Source organism: Barbus barbus (genome assembly GCF_936440315.1).
Source record: "Barbus barbus genome assembly, chromosome: 33".
In the NCBI taxonomy this organism is placed as follows: domain Eukaryota; kingdom Metazoa; phylum Chordata; class Actinopteri; order Cypriniformes; family Cyprinidae; genus Barbus; species Barbus barbus.
The window spans coordinates 15,132,536-15,147,759 of NC_136761.1; the positions used below are offsets into that span (position 1 = coordinate 15,132,536).

Genomic DNA, 15,224 nt, shown 5'->3' on the forward strand with positions numbered 1-15,224 from the left:
TCCTACTAAAATCCCTTGGACATTTATAGTCCCTCTCTGAGTTTAGTGATGCTACTGTTTTTTGTTTTTTAAAGAAGATATTAGCTTTTATTTACCGTGCATCATGCTTTTTGAGTGAGTCTTATTTTACTCTGAAGCTGAATAATGCCGCTCCTAATGCCAGGACATATACAAACTCAGGCATCCTACCTATTAATTATTGAGGTTTGAGGTTCAGTTTCTGGGGTAATAGTCTCTATCACCACAGATGTGTGGATTGTGTCTTAAAGGAAATGCACACCATTTTCTGGTTTGTTGAGTAACACTCTTAAAAAGTGAACGGTGTGTTTTTCCAGTCCAGTGTTGTTGTTTTTCTCTCTGTTCTTTGGAACTGGCCAAATATCTTCAAACATTTCATGCATAACCATTTGAAACATTTTATATAGGGCATCTATAAATTCCTTCACTTCTGCAGAAAGATTTTTGTTTTCACTTAAAAGCCTTCAAGCCAGCATTCTTGATCCAGTGTCACACAGAATCCAAAAATCTGAGACCGCATTAAATGGAACATTCTAGGATTTTTATGAAATGTAAAATGTACAGACAGACAGATGTTGTGCTCTCAATGATATACAGGATGCTTGTTAGAGTTTCTCAAATCATGAACATAATTATCAGGTGCTAATTTAAATTTTTTTTAATAAAATTCTCACAAATGTAAAGAACATGGAATAAAAATAAACAGAAATATAATTTAAAATAAAAAAATAGCATTTGGTATTAATGAGTTATGTATATGCTTTATTTTTGTCATTTTATTACATATTATATATTTTTAAAAGTAAGGACATAAAAAATGACCAAATATATCTATTTTTTTGTAACATAGTTCTTTATTATTTACTAATGTCAGATGTTCTAGAATATTTCCTCATGGCAGTCCATACTGATTTCCTAAACTCATGTCAGAATCTTATACAGAGCCTCTTTTCTTTCTGCAGTACTCCAAGGATGTGTCGAGGAAGTTTGAAGGGATGAAGGTGGACCTGCGTAGCATCATTCTTCTGGAGTCAGAAGGCAAACAGAATCTCATCACTTTCACTGAAACTGGCATTAATGAGATTGACTTTGCTGCTTATTTGGAGGAGGTACATACTTACATGAACACATTTTGATTGAAACTTTTATACCGTAGGCTTTGCAACTATGTCCTGTGGGTTCTCGTGTGTTTCTGCTCATCTTTTCAGGTTAATAAAGGAGTGACTCGCATTGATCTAGTTGATTTCGCTAGTCAACTTGATGCTCAAGCTGATCAGTTGGTAAGATTTATGAGGTTTATAAGATTTATGTGTGGTCTCATTTTTTTTTTATGTAAAAGGAGTTACAGTGTAAAATGTAATTATTCCATATTTTATTAATATTACATGAAATTCAGTAGTACCTGTATGAACCTTTCTGGGGCCGATTCTTCTTTGCCCTGTATCTCTCTCTCTCTTTTGCAGTCTAAAGGGACCTTGCAGACCTCATTAAAGGGACACGCTAATACTATAAGGCAGCTCCACATCCAACAAGTCATCCCACTGGAGCAGTCCATGGTAATCTATCCCTGTCTCACTGATGCTAATTTCATTGATTACATTCTTATCCATGAATGGTGCTGTTGAACCTTTTCTTATCTATGGTACTGATTGCTACTGAAAAACCTCTGAAAGATGTTCATATTTCTGTTTGTATCCTGTCTGATTTTCAACAATCTCTTTTTTTAATTTTCTTTAACACATTCAACTTGATTTATTGCTTCCAAGAAATATGTGAAAGCAAGGGTAAGCCTACCAGTAATAACTGCATAACCTGCAAGTTGTTTCCTCCTTTTTCTGTGATAACATCATAAAAAAAACAAGAAGCTTCATCCTATCTTTGTGCTATTGACATTTTTTAAACTTCCAAATATATACAGATTCATAAACTGGTCAAAAGTGAAGTGTTGAATTGCTGTCCATCTATTGGCATCAAACAGAAAATTGTGATGTTTTCTGTTGCTTTCACACCATTGGTTAAAGCATTTGCATTTGCAAGACTGGAACATTTATTTTCTAGTGCATACTAGTTGCTTTACCTGGTTAGATGTGCTCTATGTGAGATGTGAATTATAAAGTTCATCAAATGATTCCCACTGTATGACAAATGTATCATAATACTACAACAGTTTTGTGGCACATTCTATATTTATTTGTGACATAATGTGCATGTGATGCATGCAATGCAACTATCAGGTTGCATGACATTTTGTCACCCTGCCGATTCCCTTGAACTGTCATCTTAATTTTCCAAAATGGTAATTTACGGTTTTTGTACCTTTTTATAAGATTATAATCATTTGGACATGATTCATGCTTTCTGTGTGTCTATTGTCTTTCTTATTAAAGAGCACACTTAATCAGAGCATCAGACTTCTGGAGAGGACGTCCTCAGACCTGCCTGTAAGTTGTTCATTTTAAAACCAAGCTCAGTTTACAAATATTACAATAGATGCATTTCCGATGAGCAGTAAACGCATTGGTTTTTAGGTCAGAGTTATAGACGTACTAGCAGCCGTTGATGCCGCCCAGTACCTAATTTCCCAAAATGCAACATTTGTGATCAATCAGGTAATGTGAAAGAAGAATCATGTCTGAATGAATGGTGTATAGTTGTATTGTACTGATGGCTAATATATGCTCAAACAGGAAACCGAGAAATACAAGCAGACTATTATTGGCTATTTCAAGCAGTATATTGACTGGATCAGAACATCTGTGAGTATTTGTAACTGTATTATCTATCATAAATAGTATTAATGTTAGATTGGTGGCGATTAGTCATTTCTTCTGAATTGTGTTGGCTTGAAATCCTTTTGTCTTGCTGCCTCATTGTAGCTGGCCCTGGAGGTCGCTACCTGTAAACCACTCAGCAACATTGTGGACACGGCCGAGATTCTGGGCTGCAGTTTCCTGTTGGATGCAATGGTAAGATGGCCATCAGCTCTAAAACCACTGGAAATTAAATTGTTCTCATCATTTACTCACCCTCATGCCCTTCCAACCCCATTATATTTTGACATCCATGAAATAAAAAAGGACTGTTTAGTTTTGCATACAGTTAATGTGAATGGTGATTTATACGGCCAAAGCTTAAAAGAGTACAAAAGGCACAAATAAAAACATTATATAAGAAGGCCAAACTTATTCGCTTATATTGCAAGTTCTCTGAAGCAATTTATTTTTTTATTTTTTTAGAAAGAAAATAAATGTTTTTTTGAGTGCCAAATCAACACATTAGAATGATTTCTGATCATGTGATACTGAAGACTGGAGTAATGGCTGCTGAAAAACTCATTTTTAAATTCTTTTAAAATATTGAAACAGAAAACTTTTGTTGTGAGCTGGTATGATATTTCACAATATTACAGTTTTTACTGTATTTTAATCGAATAAATGCAGCCTCGGTGAGTAGGAGACTTCTTTCATAAACCCTAAAAAATGTACAGACCCCAAACTTTTGAATGGGAGTAAATATGAAAGGCGATTTAGGACTTAAAAATGTGGTTCTGTTGTAAGAGTTAAAGGGCTGATAGTGTTTCTGGCAGCGGTTGAAAAAGTCAAGTGTGTAAAACACCCAGTCAGGGTGGGATGGGCTGCGCTTTTGCATATGTGTGGTCAAAGCCCCATGGGTAGCCATGAAGGAAGGAGGTGCCAGGTTTTATCTGAAATTATAGGCAAATGTGGGATTCAGGGTGTTTGACCCCATCACACAAATCCATGTGCGAATGGGGCCCTGTGTGTTTTACCCTTTCCTCTGTACGCCACTGCACATGAATGAATGGCAAAAATGTGGTTAATTTTTTTCCATGTTTTTTCTGTTTTCCATGTTTATGGGTACATAACTTACAAATCAAAACCTAAAGGTGCAGAAAGTTTTGTGTTTTAAAGTTTATGTTCCTCATGGGTTCAACAAAAATGTCCCCACAAGGTCAAAATGTAGTTTTACTGTATTACTTTTAGGGAATACTAGGGAACACACACAAAATGGTGTACATCATAACCAGTAAGGGCAGGAAGCATTCAGGCTGCTAACTACCTGTAGTAATTAGACCACAGATTGACCCCAGAATAATTCTCTGACTGCAGCAGGAAAAACGTAAAGTTAAAGTTGAAGTGTTTAACCTCAGCCTGGGTGTTTTATTGCTGGTTTCACCTTCATTTTTATTTGAAATTGGCAGTCAATTCAATTCATTTCAAGTTTATTTGTATAGCACTTTTCAAAGCAGCTTTACAGAAAATGCTTGTTACAGTTAGGAGTTTTTCTGAGATGAGTGTATCAAAGTAATGTCCAGGTATACAGTACAATAATGTTACAATATAAGGATAATATTTGACAGTCCTGTATGTTAATCCAAAGCTTTTTCTGTATTTTGAAAAATCTTCTTGTCTGAACAAATAAATGTATGGAGAGTATGTTGATCAAACATGTAATTTATGGTTAAGCGGAGTGCAGTTTTTGGATGACTTTAATCTTGTGTTTTATTTGTTGCAGAACACATTCTGGTTTGGACTGGGCTGTTCCACACTGTTTCTGCTCCCTAGCATTATCCTATCTGTCAAACTTGCCAAGTTCTACCGCAGAATGGACACAGAGGATGTTTATGATGAGTAAGTATCCCAAATGCACCAATGATTACAGTTCTATAAACAAAGTTTTATTGCGACAACTCTCAGAGAGTTTAGCATAGTAATATACATAGAAATGTTAATGTGCCTCGACGGAATAGATCTGCTACACTGCTGCTGCTGTGGCGGCAGAGTAAGTACGAAGACTTGCTACTGCCAATACATCCACAGACATGCTGCTGTGAGCATGTAAGAAATACATATAACATATACGAAATAACCCCACATATATAGCATACATGAAATGTCCCCATAGCAGATCTATAAAGGTGGAGCTGGGGGAGGTAGAGGGTTTCTAAAGCGCTAGCCAAGTTTTTGAATGCTGAGCAGCGAGCTTATTGGCTGCTGATATGAAAATAAACCAATCAGCTGCGCAATGTGAATAATGACATAATTATATCAGATTGAGTTCAAACCTGCCCCATCTAGGGTTTCATGACAGAACTTATACATATTTTTTTACTCTTCTAACGAAAACTAATGACAGGACCGGTCAGTAACTATTGTATAGTGAATAATATGCATAATATATGAAAGTGCAAATGCCTCATTCTTTTCTTTCTTTTGCCCTGAGTAGTTAATAAATCTTTTTTTTCTCTCTCTCTATGCTCTTTTTCTGTTTCTTTTCTCTGTTCTTTCTAGTTCCTCTGTCTCAGGGACTTGGCATTTCACGTTATGATAACCATTCTTGCTATTTCCATCTTTCTTCATCCTTTGTCTTTCTGTCCAGCACTTTGCACTTTATGAGAATTACATGTATATATTGTACAAACAGTGTTTTGTTTTAGCATTTTTCGAGCATTCATGCGTTTACAGTAAAGAATCATTGCGATTGACAAGTCACCAAGTGTCTTGACCAGAGACGTCCATTTTGACATCCACGTGATGTCTCTGTACACCACTACAGTGCATCTCTGTAACATTTTTGCTTGTCTTGTATCTTTTTAGCATTGAGACAATTCCCATGAAAACGTAAGATGTTTTTTCCCTCATACTTCTGCTGTCGACTTTACTGCTAAAATGACATCCCTTTCCTGTTTTGTACATACAACTTTCTGCTTAATGGTGCTGGTTTAAGCTCTAAGCCTTGGAATGCTTCTCCGGTGAAGGGCACTGCTTGTGTTGGTGTGTTATCTTTGAATCTCCCTTGTTTAACATGAAGGGCTGTTAAAACAGAGACCTTAAGAGCACACCTTAAAACTATTGCTGTACAATTTACAAGATACGATTGCAATTTATACCGTTTCATACTCTATCTTGCGCGTACATTTTTCAAGAACACTTTAAATCGAAGCTTGTTCATAGTCGCATGCCATTTCTCTCATGTCACATCTTGTTTGGTTTGATTTTTGTCTATGTAATGTTTTATTTCAGTATGGAAATTGGTATTAATGGTTATTATAATGAACATTTAGAAGGAATCCAAAATCCTGTAATGGCAAGGTAATCAGAACCATATCCTCATACACCCTGCGTGTGTCACGCTAATAAACTGCATGCATTGGGGAAACAGATCGATTGAGGTGATAATGAGGTGTCAGGGCTCCGATGCATGCACAGTTTTAAATTGCTCTTTGCACAAACAAGCACCTGGGAGTCAGGGTTTTTTGTTTCTTTTTTTTCTTCATTGTTAAACTTGTGCTTGCATGCTGGCTAACTCAACAGCAGTAATGCATAATTTGTGTTTTGCAGTCTTGCATGATATTTGAATTTATATTAACACGTATGCATTAGATTATACAGAATTTATTGACTGACTGAATTCGCATTTGTGAATTTATTCAAATTTTTATCTACTTGCATGACTGAAATTGAAATTCACACTGGGCTGCTATGGCTGTGAATGGTCTTTCTCTCTAACTCATCACTAATGGCATGTGTTTCAACAGTAAAACGTGTAACAGAGGTCAGGATGGTGGGCTAGAATGACACAGAGCTTGTATACATACAAACACTATCATTCAAATGTTTGGGGTCGATGAGATTTTTTATGTTTTTGAAAGAAGCGAGCATTTATTTGATCAAAAATATATTAAAAACTGTCATACTGTGAAATATTATTACAATTTAAAATAGATGTTTTCTATTTAAATATATTTTAAAAATTGTATTTTATTTTTGTGATGGCAAAGCAAAATTTTCAGCAGCTATTACGCCAGGCTTCAGTCTCACATGATCCTTCAGAAATCATCCTAAAATGCTGATTGCTACTCAAGAAACATTTTTATCATGATTAATGTTGAAAGCAGTTGTGCTACATAATGTTTTTGTGGAAGTTGTTTTTGTTTTTTAAAGCCTTTCTGACCCCAAACTTTTAAATGGTGGTCAATGTATTAGCCTAGATGTCACAAGTTTAGACTTAATATGTCTTACCACTTGTGCTAAGATATAATGAAGCTATGTTAAAGTTTTTCACATTTTCAAGTGTGGAATTGCTTGATTAGAAGGTTCTTTTTGAGTCTAGTGCTATCACAGATAAATGTAATTTCTGTCAGGTGGTATGACATTATAATGTGATGCATTCCAAATAAAAATCACTTACAGAACCTTTAATTATTAGGAATTGAGCTATATGTGTCATTTTGAAAGACCGTCCTGCTCTTCTGTTGATGGGTTAAAGATGGATGGAGAGCTGATGGAGGCATCTCAGTGGTGTGTGTGGATTTTAAAAACACTCCAGGCCTAACAGTTTTTCCATTTGTGCCTCAAGCATCCCTACCTATGACACTATGACTCGATTCCCACGGGCCTCTGCGCCCCCGCGCCATGCCGACTGGTGACTCTGAGGAGGACGGGTCTTGTAACTACAGAAAGGTACTTAGAGCTGCAGATGAGAGCAAATGGACTCGATCTTTCTCTCTAACAAGCATCTTCCTCCTGTCCAAATTAATTACATAGTATGCATTTGTTTGATTGTCTCCTAACCTTTTCTCTTTTGTCTATGTATCCTCTATTGGCATGGTTCTTCTTTTTTTTGTCATTACACCAACAGCATGTTTAGTTTTGCATCCCATCTTCTGAAGCATTCCGCCTAGATAACTGCTGACATTTCTGCAAAGCTTTGTGAGAATTGTGTTTTTTAAGGTCCATCACTAACCACTCGCCCATATCATTGTGATCCACCAATGTTTGACTTCAAACATTCCTGACAGCTCTGCAAACAGAGAGATGCCAGCACTCACTGTGTGTTTTGTTTCTTTACCTTGGTCTAAAATCTCATCTCCCTCTCACGTCTCATGTGCACCAGTTCATTCGTATCAGCCTTTGCCATTTATCATTTATTCTGAAACTGCGCAGCGGGTGTAATTCTGCAATATTTGTTTCTTTTCTCATACAGTGAAATTGGAAACTGGAATTAAACCTTTGTGGAATGTAAGTTGTTTAAATTGGCCTTGTTTACATTAAACCAGTGCTTCTCAAACTTTTTGACCCTGAAGCCCCCCACCGTCCACAACAATATTCGAAAGCCCCATGATTTTTCCAGTTGTTTGTGATTTACTGGAAAAGGATAAGGATTTTTTTTTTCCACAATTTCTACCTGATGAAATATTTTTGAAATTATATATTCATTAAAAATACACAAAGCTACATTTTGTTTTATTTTACGTGACCATTCCAGGTCTGGAACATGGTTATAGTTAACTTAAAGTAAAACCATTAGAAAAATCATTACTTAGGATAAAAAAAAAAAAACTGAAATGAAATAAAATGTTAAAAATATAAACTTATATATAAACCTATTTCAGCTAGTTGCCAAGGCAAAATTTCATTTAGTTTAACCTAATATAGTTAAAAGTAAAACTGAAATAAAATTTAATAAGAACTCTATATGCATACTTTAGAAAACAAAATACTAATAAAAATGACAAAAACTAAATTAAAATGAAATGGACAAAAAAATGAATTCAAAATATTTTTAAAAAACTATAATAGTGTCTTAATGATAGTAAAATAACACTACCCTGAAAATCACATTTAAAATTGAGTTTCTTCATATCGAGGGTTGAGAACCAAAAGGGTGTAAGTGACATTTCACCAACTTTACATGAAAAAATGTTACCATAGTTTGATCTGACTTTGTGTACTGATTTCAATTGTTTATAATACAAATTTGTACACTCATGGATGACAGTACTTTTGCCAGTAGAAAAAGCCCATTAAGGGCTTTCATATGATTTATATATCTCCATTTCACCAAAAATGTCTCTTACTCCCTTCTGGTTCTCAACCCTCGATATATCCAGTAGGAACCCTGGTTCTTCAAAAAAAAAAAAAAAAAACTCAAACAAAATGTCTTGAGTTTTAGTTTTAGGTCATTTGAATGCTTGTTTTGTCTTATTTTAAATCACCTTGAGGCCCGGTCGCCAGGTTGAGAACCACTAAACAGAATAAAAAACTCATTAAAACTAATAAAAATACTGAATGCATTGTACAATACTAATATGTTCCTCACTATGAATTTCTTCTTTACCACAGACTCTCTCTGTGAACAGCAGGCTCAGCTCTTAAGAAAAGGAAACTCACATAATTGAAGCTGGGACCTGTTGTCCATGTTCCCATCAAAATGACTTTTATCGAAATGTTGTTGTTTTGACTATTTTGCACCCTTATGATTATAGTACTCTCTTATGGACTGTCCCCTCAACGAGCTATTCTCTGATGTCACATCCTGTCATAGTCAGGGAGGCTTCACAGTACATGGCTATTTTAACATGTGTCTTTGTTTACAGACATTGAGAAATCACATGTGACGAGCATAACAATGCTTCGACTGCTACATTCTTATTTTCCTTGTTTCTTTTTTTTTCTTTTATAGTGCTTTTTAACATTGTAGAGAATTCAACATGTTGCCGAGTCTTGTCCACTGAGAGACTGAATGGGTTTTTATTGAAACAGATCAAGCCAGCCACCCATGAGCCACAAATATTACAAGTAAACAAGGATGTGTAGGTTTTCGAAAACATGCTAAGTGCTAACTAGTGCTAATTCGGTACAGATAGATGTTGTCAAGCCATTTCAAGGTGAATGCATTGTTGCCTTTTCAGATTTTTAGCTAGTGGTACAAGTTAGCCACAAGTCACAAGAGCAGGTCTTTGGTTAGTTTTACCTAGTTACTGAAGCTGAGATCGCTAAACCACATTTGATACTGAGCTGTGGTTAGCAGTTTGAGACATCTATATGTGTTTATGCTCACTTTTGTACTGAAAATCTAAGATATGATGCATCTGGATTTAGTGTAACACCCCTAAAAGATCTTGCTAGTTTTATGTACTTTAGTTTTGCTGAATATAGTAGTTATTAATGATATTTCGGTTCCTAATTTTGCTGAATTGTACTAACGACAGTTGTTCTCCAACACATTGTTGGATTACTGTAAACTACTGATTATTGCTGTGTGACACCAAATCTTGTTTCATTGTAGGTCTCAGGTTTTAGGGCTTTTTGTTTACTTCATATAGCAATATTTGTGGACATACATCTGTCGATATGTAAACTTATTGTCAACTGTAAAACGAGTGAATGTACCTCAGAGAGACATTTGCTTGTACGAGAGCAAGAGAAGACCACAGAGCCCATTTACGACGACTTTTACAGAGCCTATTTAACGCTGTCATAGTCATTGACAATTACGCCACCAAATGTTTAATGTTAGAGACATTATGTCAGGTGCTACATATTTTTGCTCAGATCCTTCACTCATTGTGTATATGACAGTGTTATCAGGGCCTCAGGTAAAATGTTGTACTTGATTTATATCCAGAAAGGTCCCGTCACCTCACAGTCTCACTATTTTTGCCATACCACACGTAGCATGCGCATACTTGGTGTTCAAGCTTGCTCGAAGATGTTTAGTTGTGGTGGGCCTGGTTGTCAGTGTCGTTGGTTTTCAAGTCCATGTGGTTAGGCTGGCTAAAACTGTAAAATATTGTGAATAAAATTTCAGATGAAAAAATGTTCTGGTGTTGTAAATTCCCAATTCAACCGCTGTACATAGCATTCAAACTGAATGTTTCCTCCCACTCTACCCTATATAACAAATGGGAAATTTCAAATATCTGGAACACTTTTGTTGTCATTTTGGACCCAGAACTGATTTCTACCCATGATAACTGTAATTCTTTAAAGCAGGGTGGATTCTGATCACTATTTTCATCATTCATAAAGTGTAAAAGTGATTACAGTGATATCATTCCTCTGTGCTGTTATTATTAAATGTATAACTTTTTAAACTACATCCTATAAAACTATAATATTATTATACAGTTACTGGCCTTTGTGTGAATGGGCCTTAACACTTGTCATCTGTTTCTGTCAGTTTTCTCTAGCTAGGTCTCAGAGTTAGACAGGCAAAGAAATTCTGGGACTTGTGGAAGCCAGTAAAACGCTACAAAGGAAGCCAGAAATAAGAGCCACAGATCCTTTGATTCTAGTTGAGTTGATTTGTTCTGGATGTTTACATTTCAATTCCTGCATCAGTTACAAGGACCCCCTACTTCCAGCTACAGTTTATTGCTTGAAAAATAAAGATGTGATTAGTTTATGTCAGTCATAATTCAGAAGATCAGACACACTTTCACTAATGGATTCTAACGCCATGCCTCATCTCTTTAATAGAATATAATCCTTAATGTAGAATTATCAAAATCATTTATTTTGCATTAAATTTAATACTGTATGTTTAGTAGGAAGCATTTCCATTTAAAAACAGAAGATTTTGTGACTTCACAGCTCTTATTGTAAACGCTATCTCAGAATTACCTTTTGTACTTTTTATTCTGAGGTAAAAAAAAAAAAAAACTTCAATAGTTTAGTGACGGAAATAGATTAAATTTTATCACATTTAAACCAACATGTTGCTTAAGGTTGGCATACACTCTTAAAAATAAAGGTTCTAAAGGGGGGGGTTCAAGCAATGCACAGGGGTGTCAAACTCAGTTCCTGGAGGGCTGCAGCCCTGCGGAGTTTAGTTCAAACCCTGCTCCAACACACATACCATAAATGACTTGATTAGCTGGATCAGGTGTGTTTAATTAGGGTTGAATCTAAACCCTGCAGGGCCCTCCAAGAACTGAGTTTGACACCCCTGCTGTAGAAGAACGATTTTGCCCTAAAGAACCTTGTTTTTCTAAGTCTGAAGGACATTTTAAAAATCTAAAGACTCTTTTTCTACTGCAAAAATCTTTTGTGGAATGGAAAGGTTCCATGGACGTTTAAGGTTCTTCATGGAACCAGCAATGCCAAAAAATAACCTTTATATTTAAGACTGTTTGGTCACACAAGGAAGTCCACTAAACTGGTTCTTTTTTAAGTACTCGCATAACCCAAGATTAAGATTTCTTGGAGGGGTTGGACAGATTGTTTCCCAACATCATAAACACAAACACAAAACGTGACTAGAAAACTAATATAGCTGCGGTGTACTGTGGACTACACAACCAACGCCAAACAAATTCCAGAATTGAGATTGTAAAGGGGCACTCTCCATTCCACTTACTGTGTCTAAACATTTCCTCAATTGGTTACATATGTGTCCCTGCTTCTTATGGCCAAGCAAACAATACACTCCCCAGGCGGAAAGCCAACTTGTGGGGCAACTTTTTTTAACCTCAAAATACCCTCTTTGTGACCAAAGCCTTTAAATAGTGGAGTCAGAAGTCTCTCCGCCAGTGTCAGCGCCTCACAACATGTGGACAATCACAAGCACAGTCCTGCTTACATGCTGCCTCCGAGCAGCTCTCGTCCAGAGCCAGGATCACGACGACATCGAGCCAGGACACGGGAGGAGCGTTTGGGAAGACATGATTGACTTTCTTACCAAAGACACCAGAGATGAATGCAGCTTGAGCGTGGCAGAACAAGGCGATCTGACGAAGCTCCGCATCACTTGCCTGGGCCTGGAGCGCTCTTACTGGTGCGAATACCAGGGCAAGCCTCAGGTCTGCCGCTCTTACAACAACAACCCACTGCATTACTTCAAGCAGATCATGTGGGACCTCCGCAGGCTACCGAATGCTTGCCAGGGCCAGCACGTCCTCAAGCCTCTCATGTGCAGGAGAGCATCGGACGAGGCCCAGATGGTCTTCACAAGCGCTTCCTCATCACACGCTGAGCCAATGGACAGGCCCTACAGACCTGTGCAGATGAGACCACAACAGATACGACGGGAGCAGAGGCCAAAGGCTACTAGACCACAAATATTAAGAACCCAACCAGCCAGAACTGCTCAGGACAAACCAAATCAACCCAAAGCTGTCAAATCCACCACACAGAGGAGAATTATTACAGCCAAACCTACTGTGCCACAACCAACTACGCAGGTACCCACGAGTGAGGCCAAGAAACTTGCCCAGGACTACTGCTGGCGCTCATTTCAGGGGGTCTGTTCCTTCTTCATAGGGTGGTTCAGAAACTAAGAAAAAGGTAGGATTTTTTTAAATGACCAAAAACATTTATCAACATATCATTTCCACCTTATTTTTTAAAGTAAGAGTGGTTGGTGGTACATTTGTAAATTGAATGTGCAAGGCCTTCCTGTGTCATTCACTTCCAGTTATTTTACCTGTCCAAAAACAGGTTGCTTGATATTGCAGACTGGTGTTGATCATATAATTTAAATTCATTATCATAATCCTAAATATTCACTGGTTTGTACTGCAAATATTTTCACTGCACTTTGAGTTATTTACCTAATGAAATTAAGTCTTGCACATTCAAAGAAAGTAGCTTACTTCCTCCTTGCAATATAATGTAAACCTGTAAATATTGTAAATATTATATTGTAAATATAATGTCTGATATATATATATCTGAATCTGAAACCTGTGTGTCCTTTCTTTATACTACTGCAGTCAATCACAATTCCGCAGACAACAAGCCCTGTCCAAGATGACTCCAAATGTCTAAAAGCTTGAAGGTTTTGGACTGACGGAGAGAAATGGAAGTGTGTGTTATGACTGACAGGACTTTGGGAACACCATCAATATGTTCTTATCTATTGCAAATGTAGGCTCTAATGTTATCAGAACCGACAAGATTACACTGCTAGTTATCAATGAATTTAGATGTTGAGCGTAATGCTGGTATTTTTTGTTCTCCAACTGTAAACTATATGATGAGGAACTTAATCTTATTATGTGTACTGAATACTATGTGTATTCATCTTGCTTTGTTATATATTTATGAGTGATTACCAATTCACTCTTAGAAAAAAAGGTTCAAAAATGAACCTTTTGAGGTTCCTGGATATTGCAACTGTTTTGAACCTTTTTGAAAAGGTTCTAATTGGAACCCTCACTTAAGGGGAGACACTGCAGGCAAAAACACAATTTTTTCATGCACCTGTCAAATTTTGAGATTTTGGGCTTTTTGGTTTTTCATAAAGTATTTTTTAGACTAGTGGAAAGAAAACATCTAAAAGACACTGTTAAGTGTTTCTTTTATAGCACTTTATCTATTTGTGTCAATAGAGTTCAATAACAATACATATTTCTAAATGCTGTTTTCTCAAAATGAGTTTTCTCTCCTACATCGAGCCATATATCTCCACTTCAGTAGCACTTACACACACCAAACTCTACTCCTGTCTATATCCTGAAGGTGTTTACAGAGGGATTTGTTCATATATAATTAGCTTGATTATATACAACATTTTATTCCCCCAAAAAATGTGAAAATGTATTGTTTTCTGTCTGTTCTAAGTATTTTCTGAATTATGGAGTGACAAAATGAGATACCCAAAATTCCCTCTGTAAAAACTTTTGACTCTAATATGTCAATAAAATAATAATTTTGAAACCAACTTCATCCAGTGTTTAGATTTTTGTTCTAGAAATGTATGCAAATTAGCGCATATTTCATTAAATAATGCCTAATTTGCATATTTAAACGTAACATTTTAGAATGCTTGTAATACAAAAAATGTTTGCAATTATCAATGCAATCAACCAACTAGGTAAGTAAGGTGATAACTATTAGTTCATTTGTTTACCCTATTCACCTGCAGTCTAGCCTTAAACGTGCATTAATGACCCTCATGGGTTCCTTTTTATTATTATTATTGTTATTAATATTATTATACATTACTAGTCTAATTTCACCATATAGACAGAACACCGCGATTGTCCATAAACTGTTTAATACATAAATATTTATTACAAACAAACACATAAATAAACAACAATCAAACATAAATATGTATTTCAAACAAACCAACAAACACATAAATAAATAAACAACAATCAAACATAAATATGTATTTCAAACAAACCAACAAACATAAATAAAAATCAACATCATGCATTTATATACATATACATTCATTTAATTAAAATATTGGTTTTGGCATCATGATACATTAAACAGTTTTCAATGAATGTCAGGGTGTCTCTCAACTTTGAAGCATAAATGTGAGAAAATGTTAGTCACTAAGTTCTACCGTACATCCCATTAAATAATTATAATTAGTAGCCTAAAGGTGACCACAAATTTTTAAACCCGTAGAGTAGTAACTTACTCATGGTGTCTGTGGTCTTGCTGGCA

The 15,224-nt window shown here is 36.0% G+C and overlaps 2 protein-coding genes across 8 annotated transcripts in view; both read left to right on the forward strand.

Moving 5' to 3' along the window:
• LOC306853526 (prominin-1-A-like) overlaps nucleotides 1-10,632 on the forward strand; it is a gene marked incomplete at its 3' end in the record, with an annotated part of 51,819 nt that extends 41,187 nt beyond the window's left edge. For 2 of the 7 annotated variants that reach the window (XM_079391010.1, XM_079391009.1), the window contains 13 exons: nucleotides 981-1,127; nucleotides 1,227-1,298; nucleotides 1,482-1,574; nucleotides 2,406-2,459; nucleotides 2,547-2,627; nucleotides 2,706-2,774; nucleotides 2,895-2,984; nucleotides 4,552-4,667; nucleotides 5,634-5,657; nucleotides 6,060-6,128; nucleotides 7,396-7,499; nucleotides 8,023-8,057; nucleotides 9,162-10,632. In XM_079391010.1, the coding sequence (XP_079247136.1) occupies nucleotides 981-1,127; nucleotides 1,227-1,298; nucleotides 1,482-1,574; nucleotides 2,406-2,459; nucleotides 2,547-2,627; nucleotides 2,706-2,774; nucleotides 2,895-2,984; nucleotides 4,552-4,667; nucleotides 5,634-5,657; nucleotides 6,060-6,128; nucleotides 7,396-7,465 (885 nt within the window). Of the gene's footprint in view, nucleotides 1-980; nucleotides 1,128-1,226; nucleotides 1,299-1,481; nucleotides 1,575-2,405; nucleotides 2,460-2,546; nucleotides 2,628-2,705; nucleotides 2,775-2,894; nucleotides 2,985-4,551; nucleotides 4,672-5,633; nucleotides 5,658-6,059; nucleotides 6,129-7,395; nucleotides 7,500-8,022; nucleotides 8,058-9,161 lie in introns of those variants that run through there. The other 5 variants (XM_079391013.1, XM_079391014.1, XM_079391012.1 and 2 more) reach the window with 4 other exon arrangements.
• A 1,725-nt stretch (nucleotides 10,633-12,357) lies between these two features.
• On the forward strand, nucleotides 12,358-14,482 carry fgfbp2a (fibroblast growth factor binding protein 2a). Its single transcript, XM_079390833.1, has 2 exons — nucleotides 12,358-13,106; nucleotides 13,535-14,482. The coding sequence occupies exon 1, from the start codon at nucleotides 12,371-12,373 to the stop codon at nucleotides 13,097-13,099; it is 729 nt and encodes a 242-aa protein (XP_079246959.1). The 5' UTR covers nucleotides 12,358-12,370; the 3' UTR covers nucleotides 13,100-13,106; nucleotides 13,535-14,482.
• The last annotated feature ends 742 nt before the right edge of the window (nucleotides 14,483-15,224 follow it).

What these genes read in the sequence shown, in the direction of transcription:
- fgfbp2a (XM_079390833.1), top strand. Translation starts at nt 12,371, where the DNA reads ATGTGGACAATCACAAGCACAGTCCTGCTTACATGCTGCCTCCGAGCA.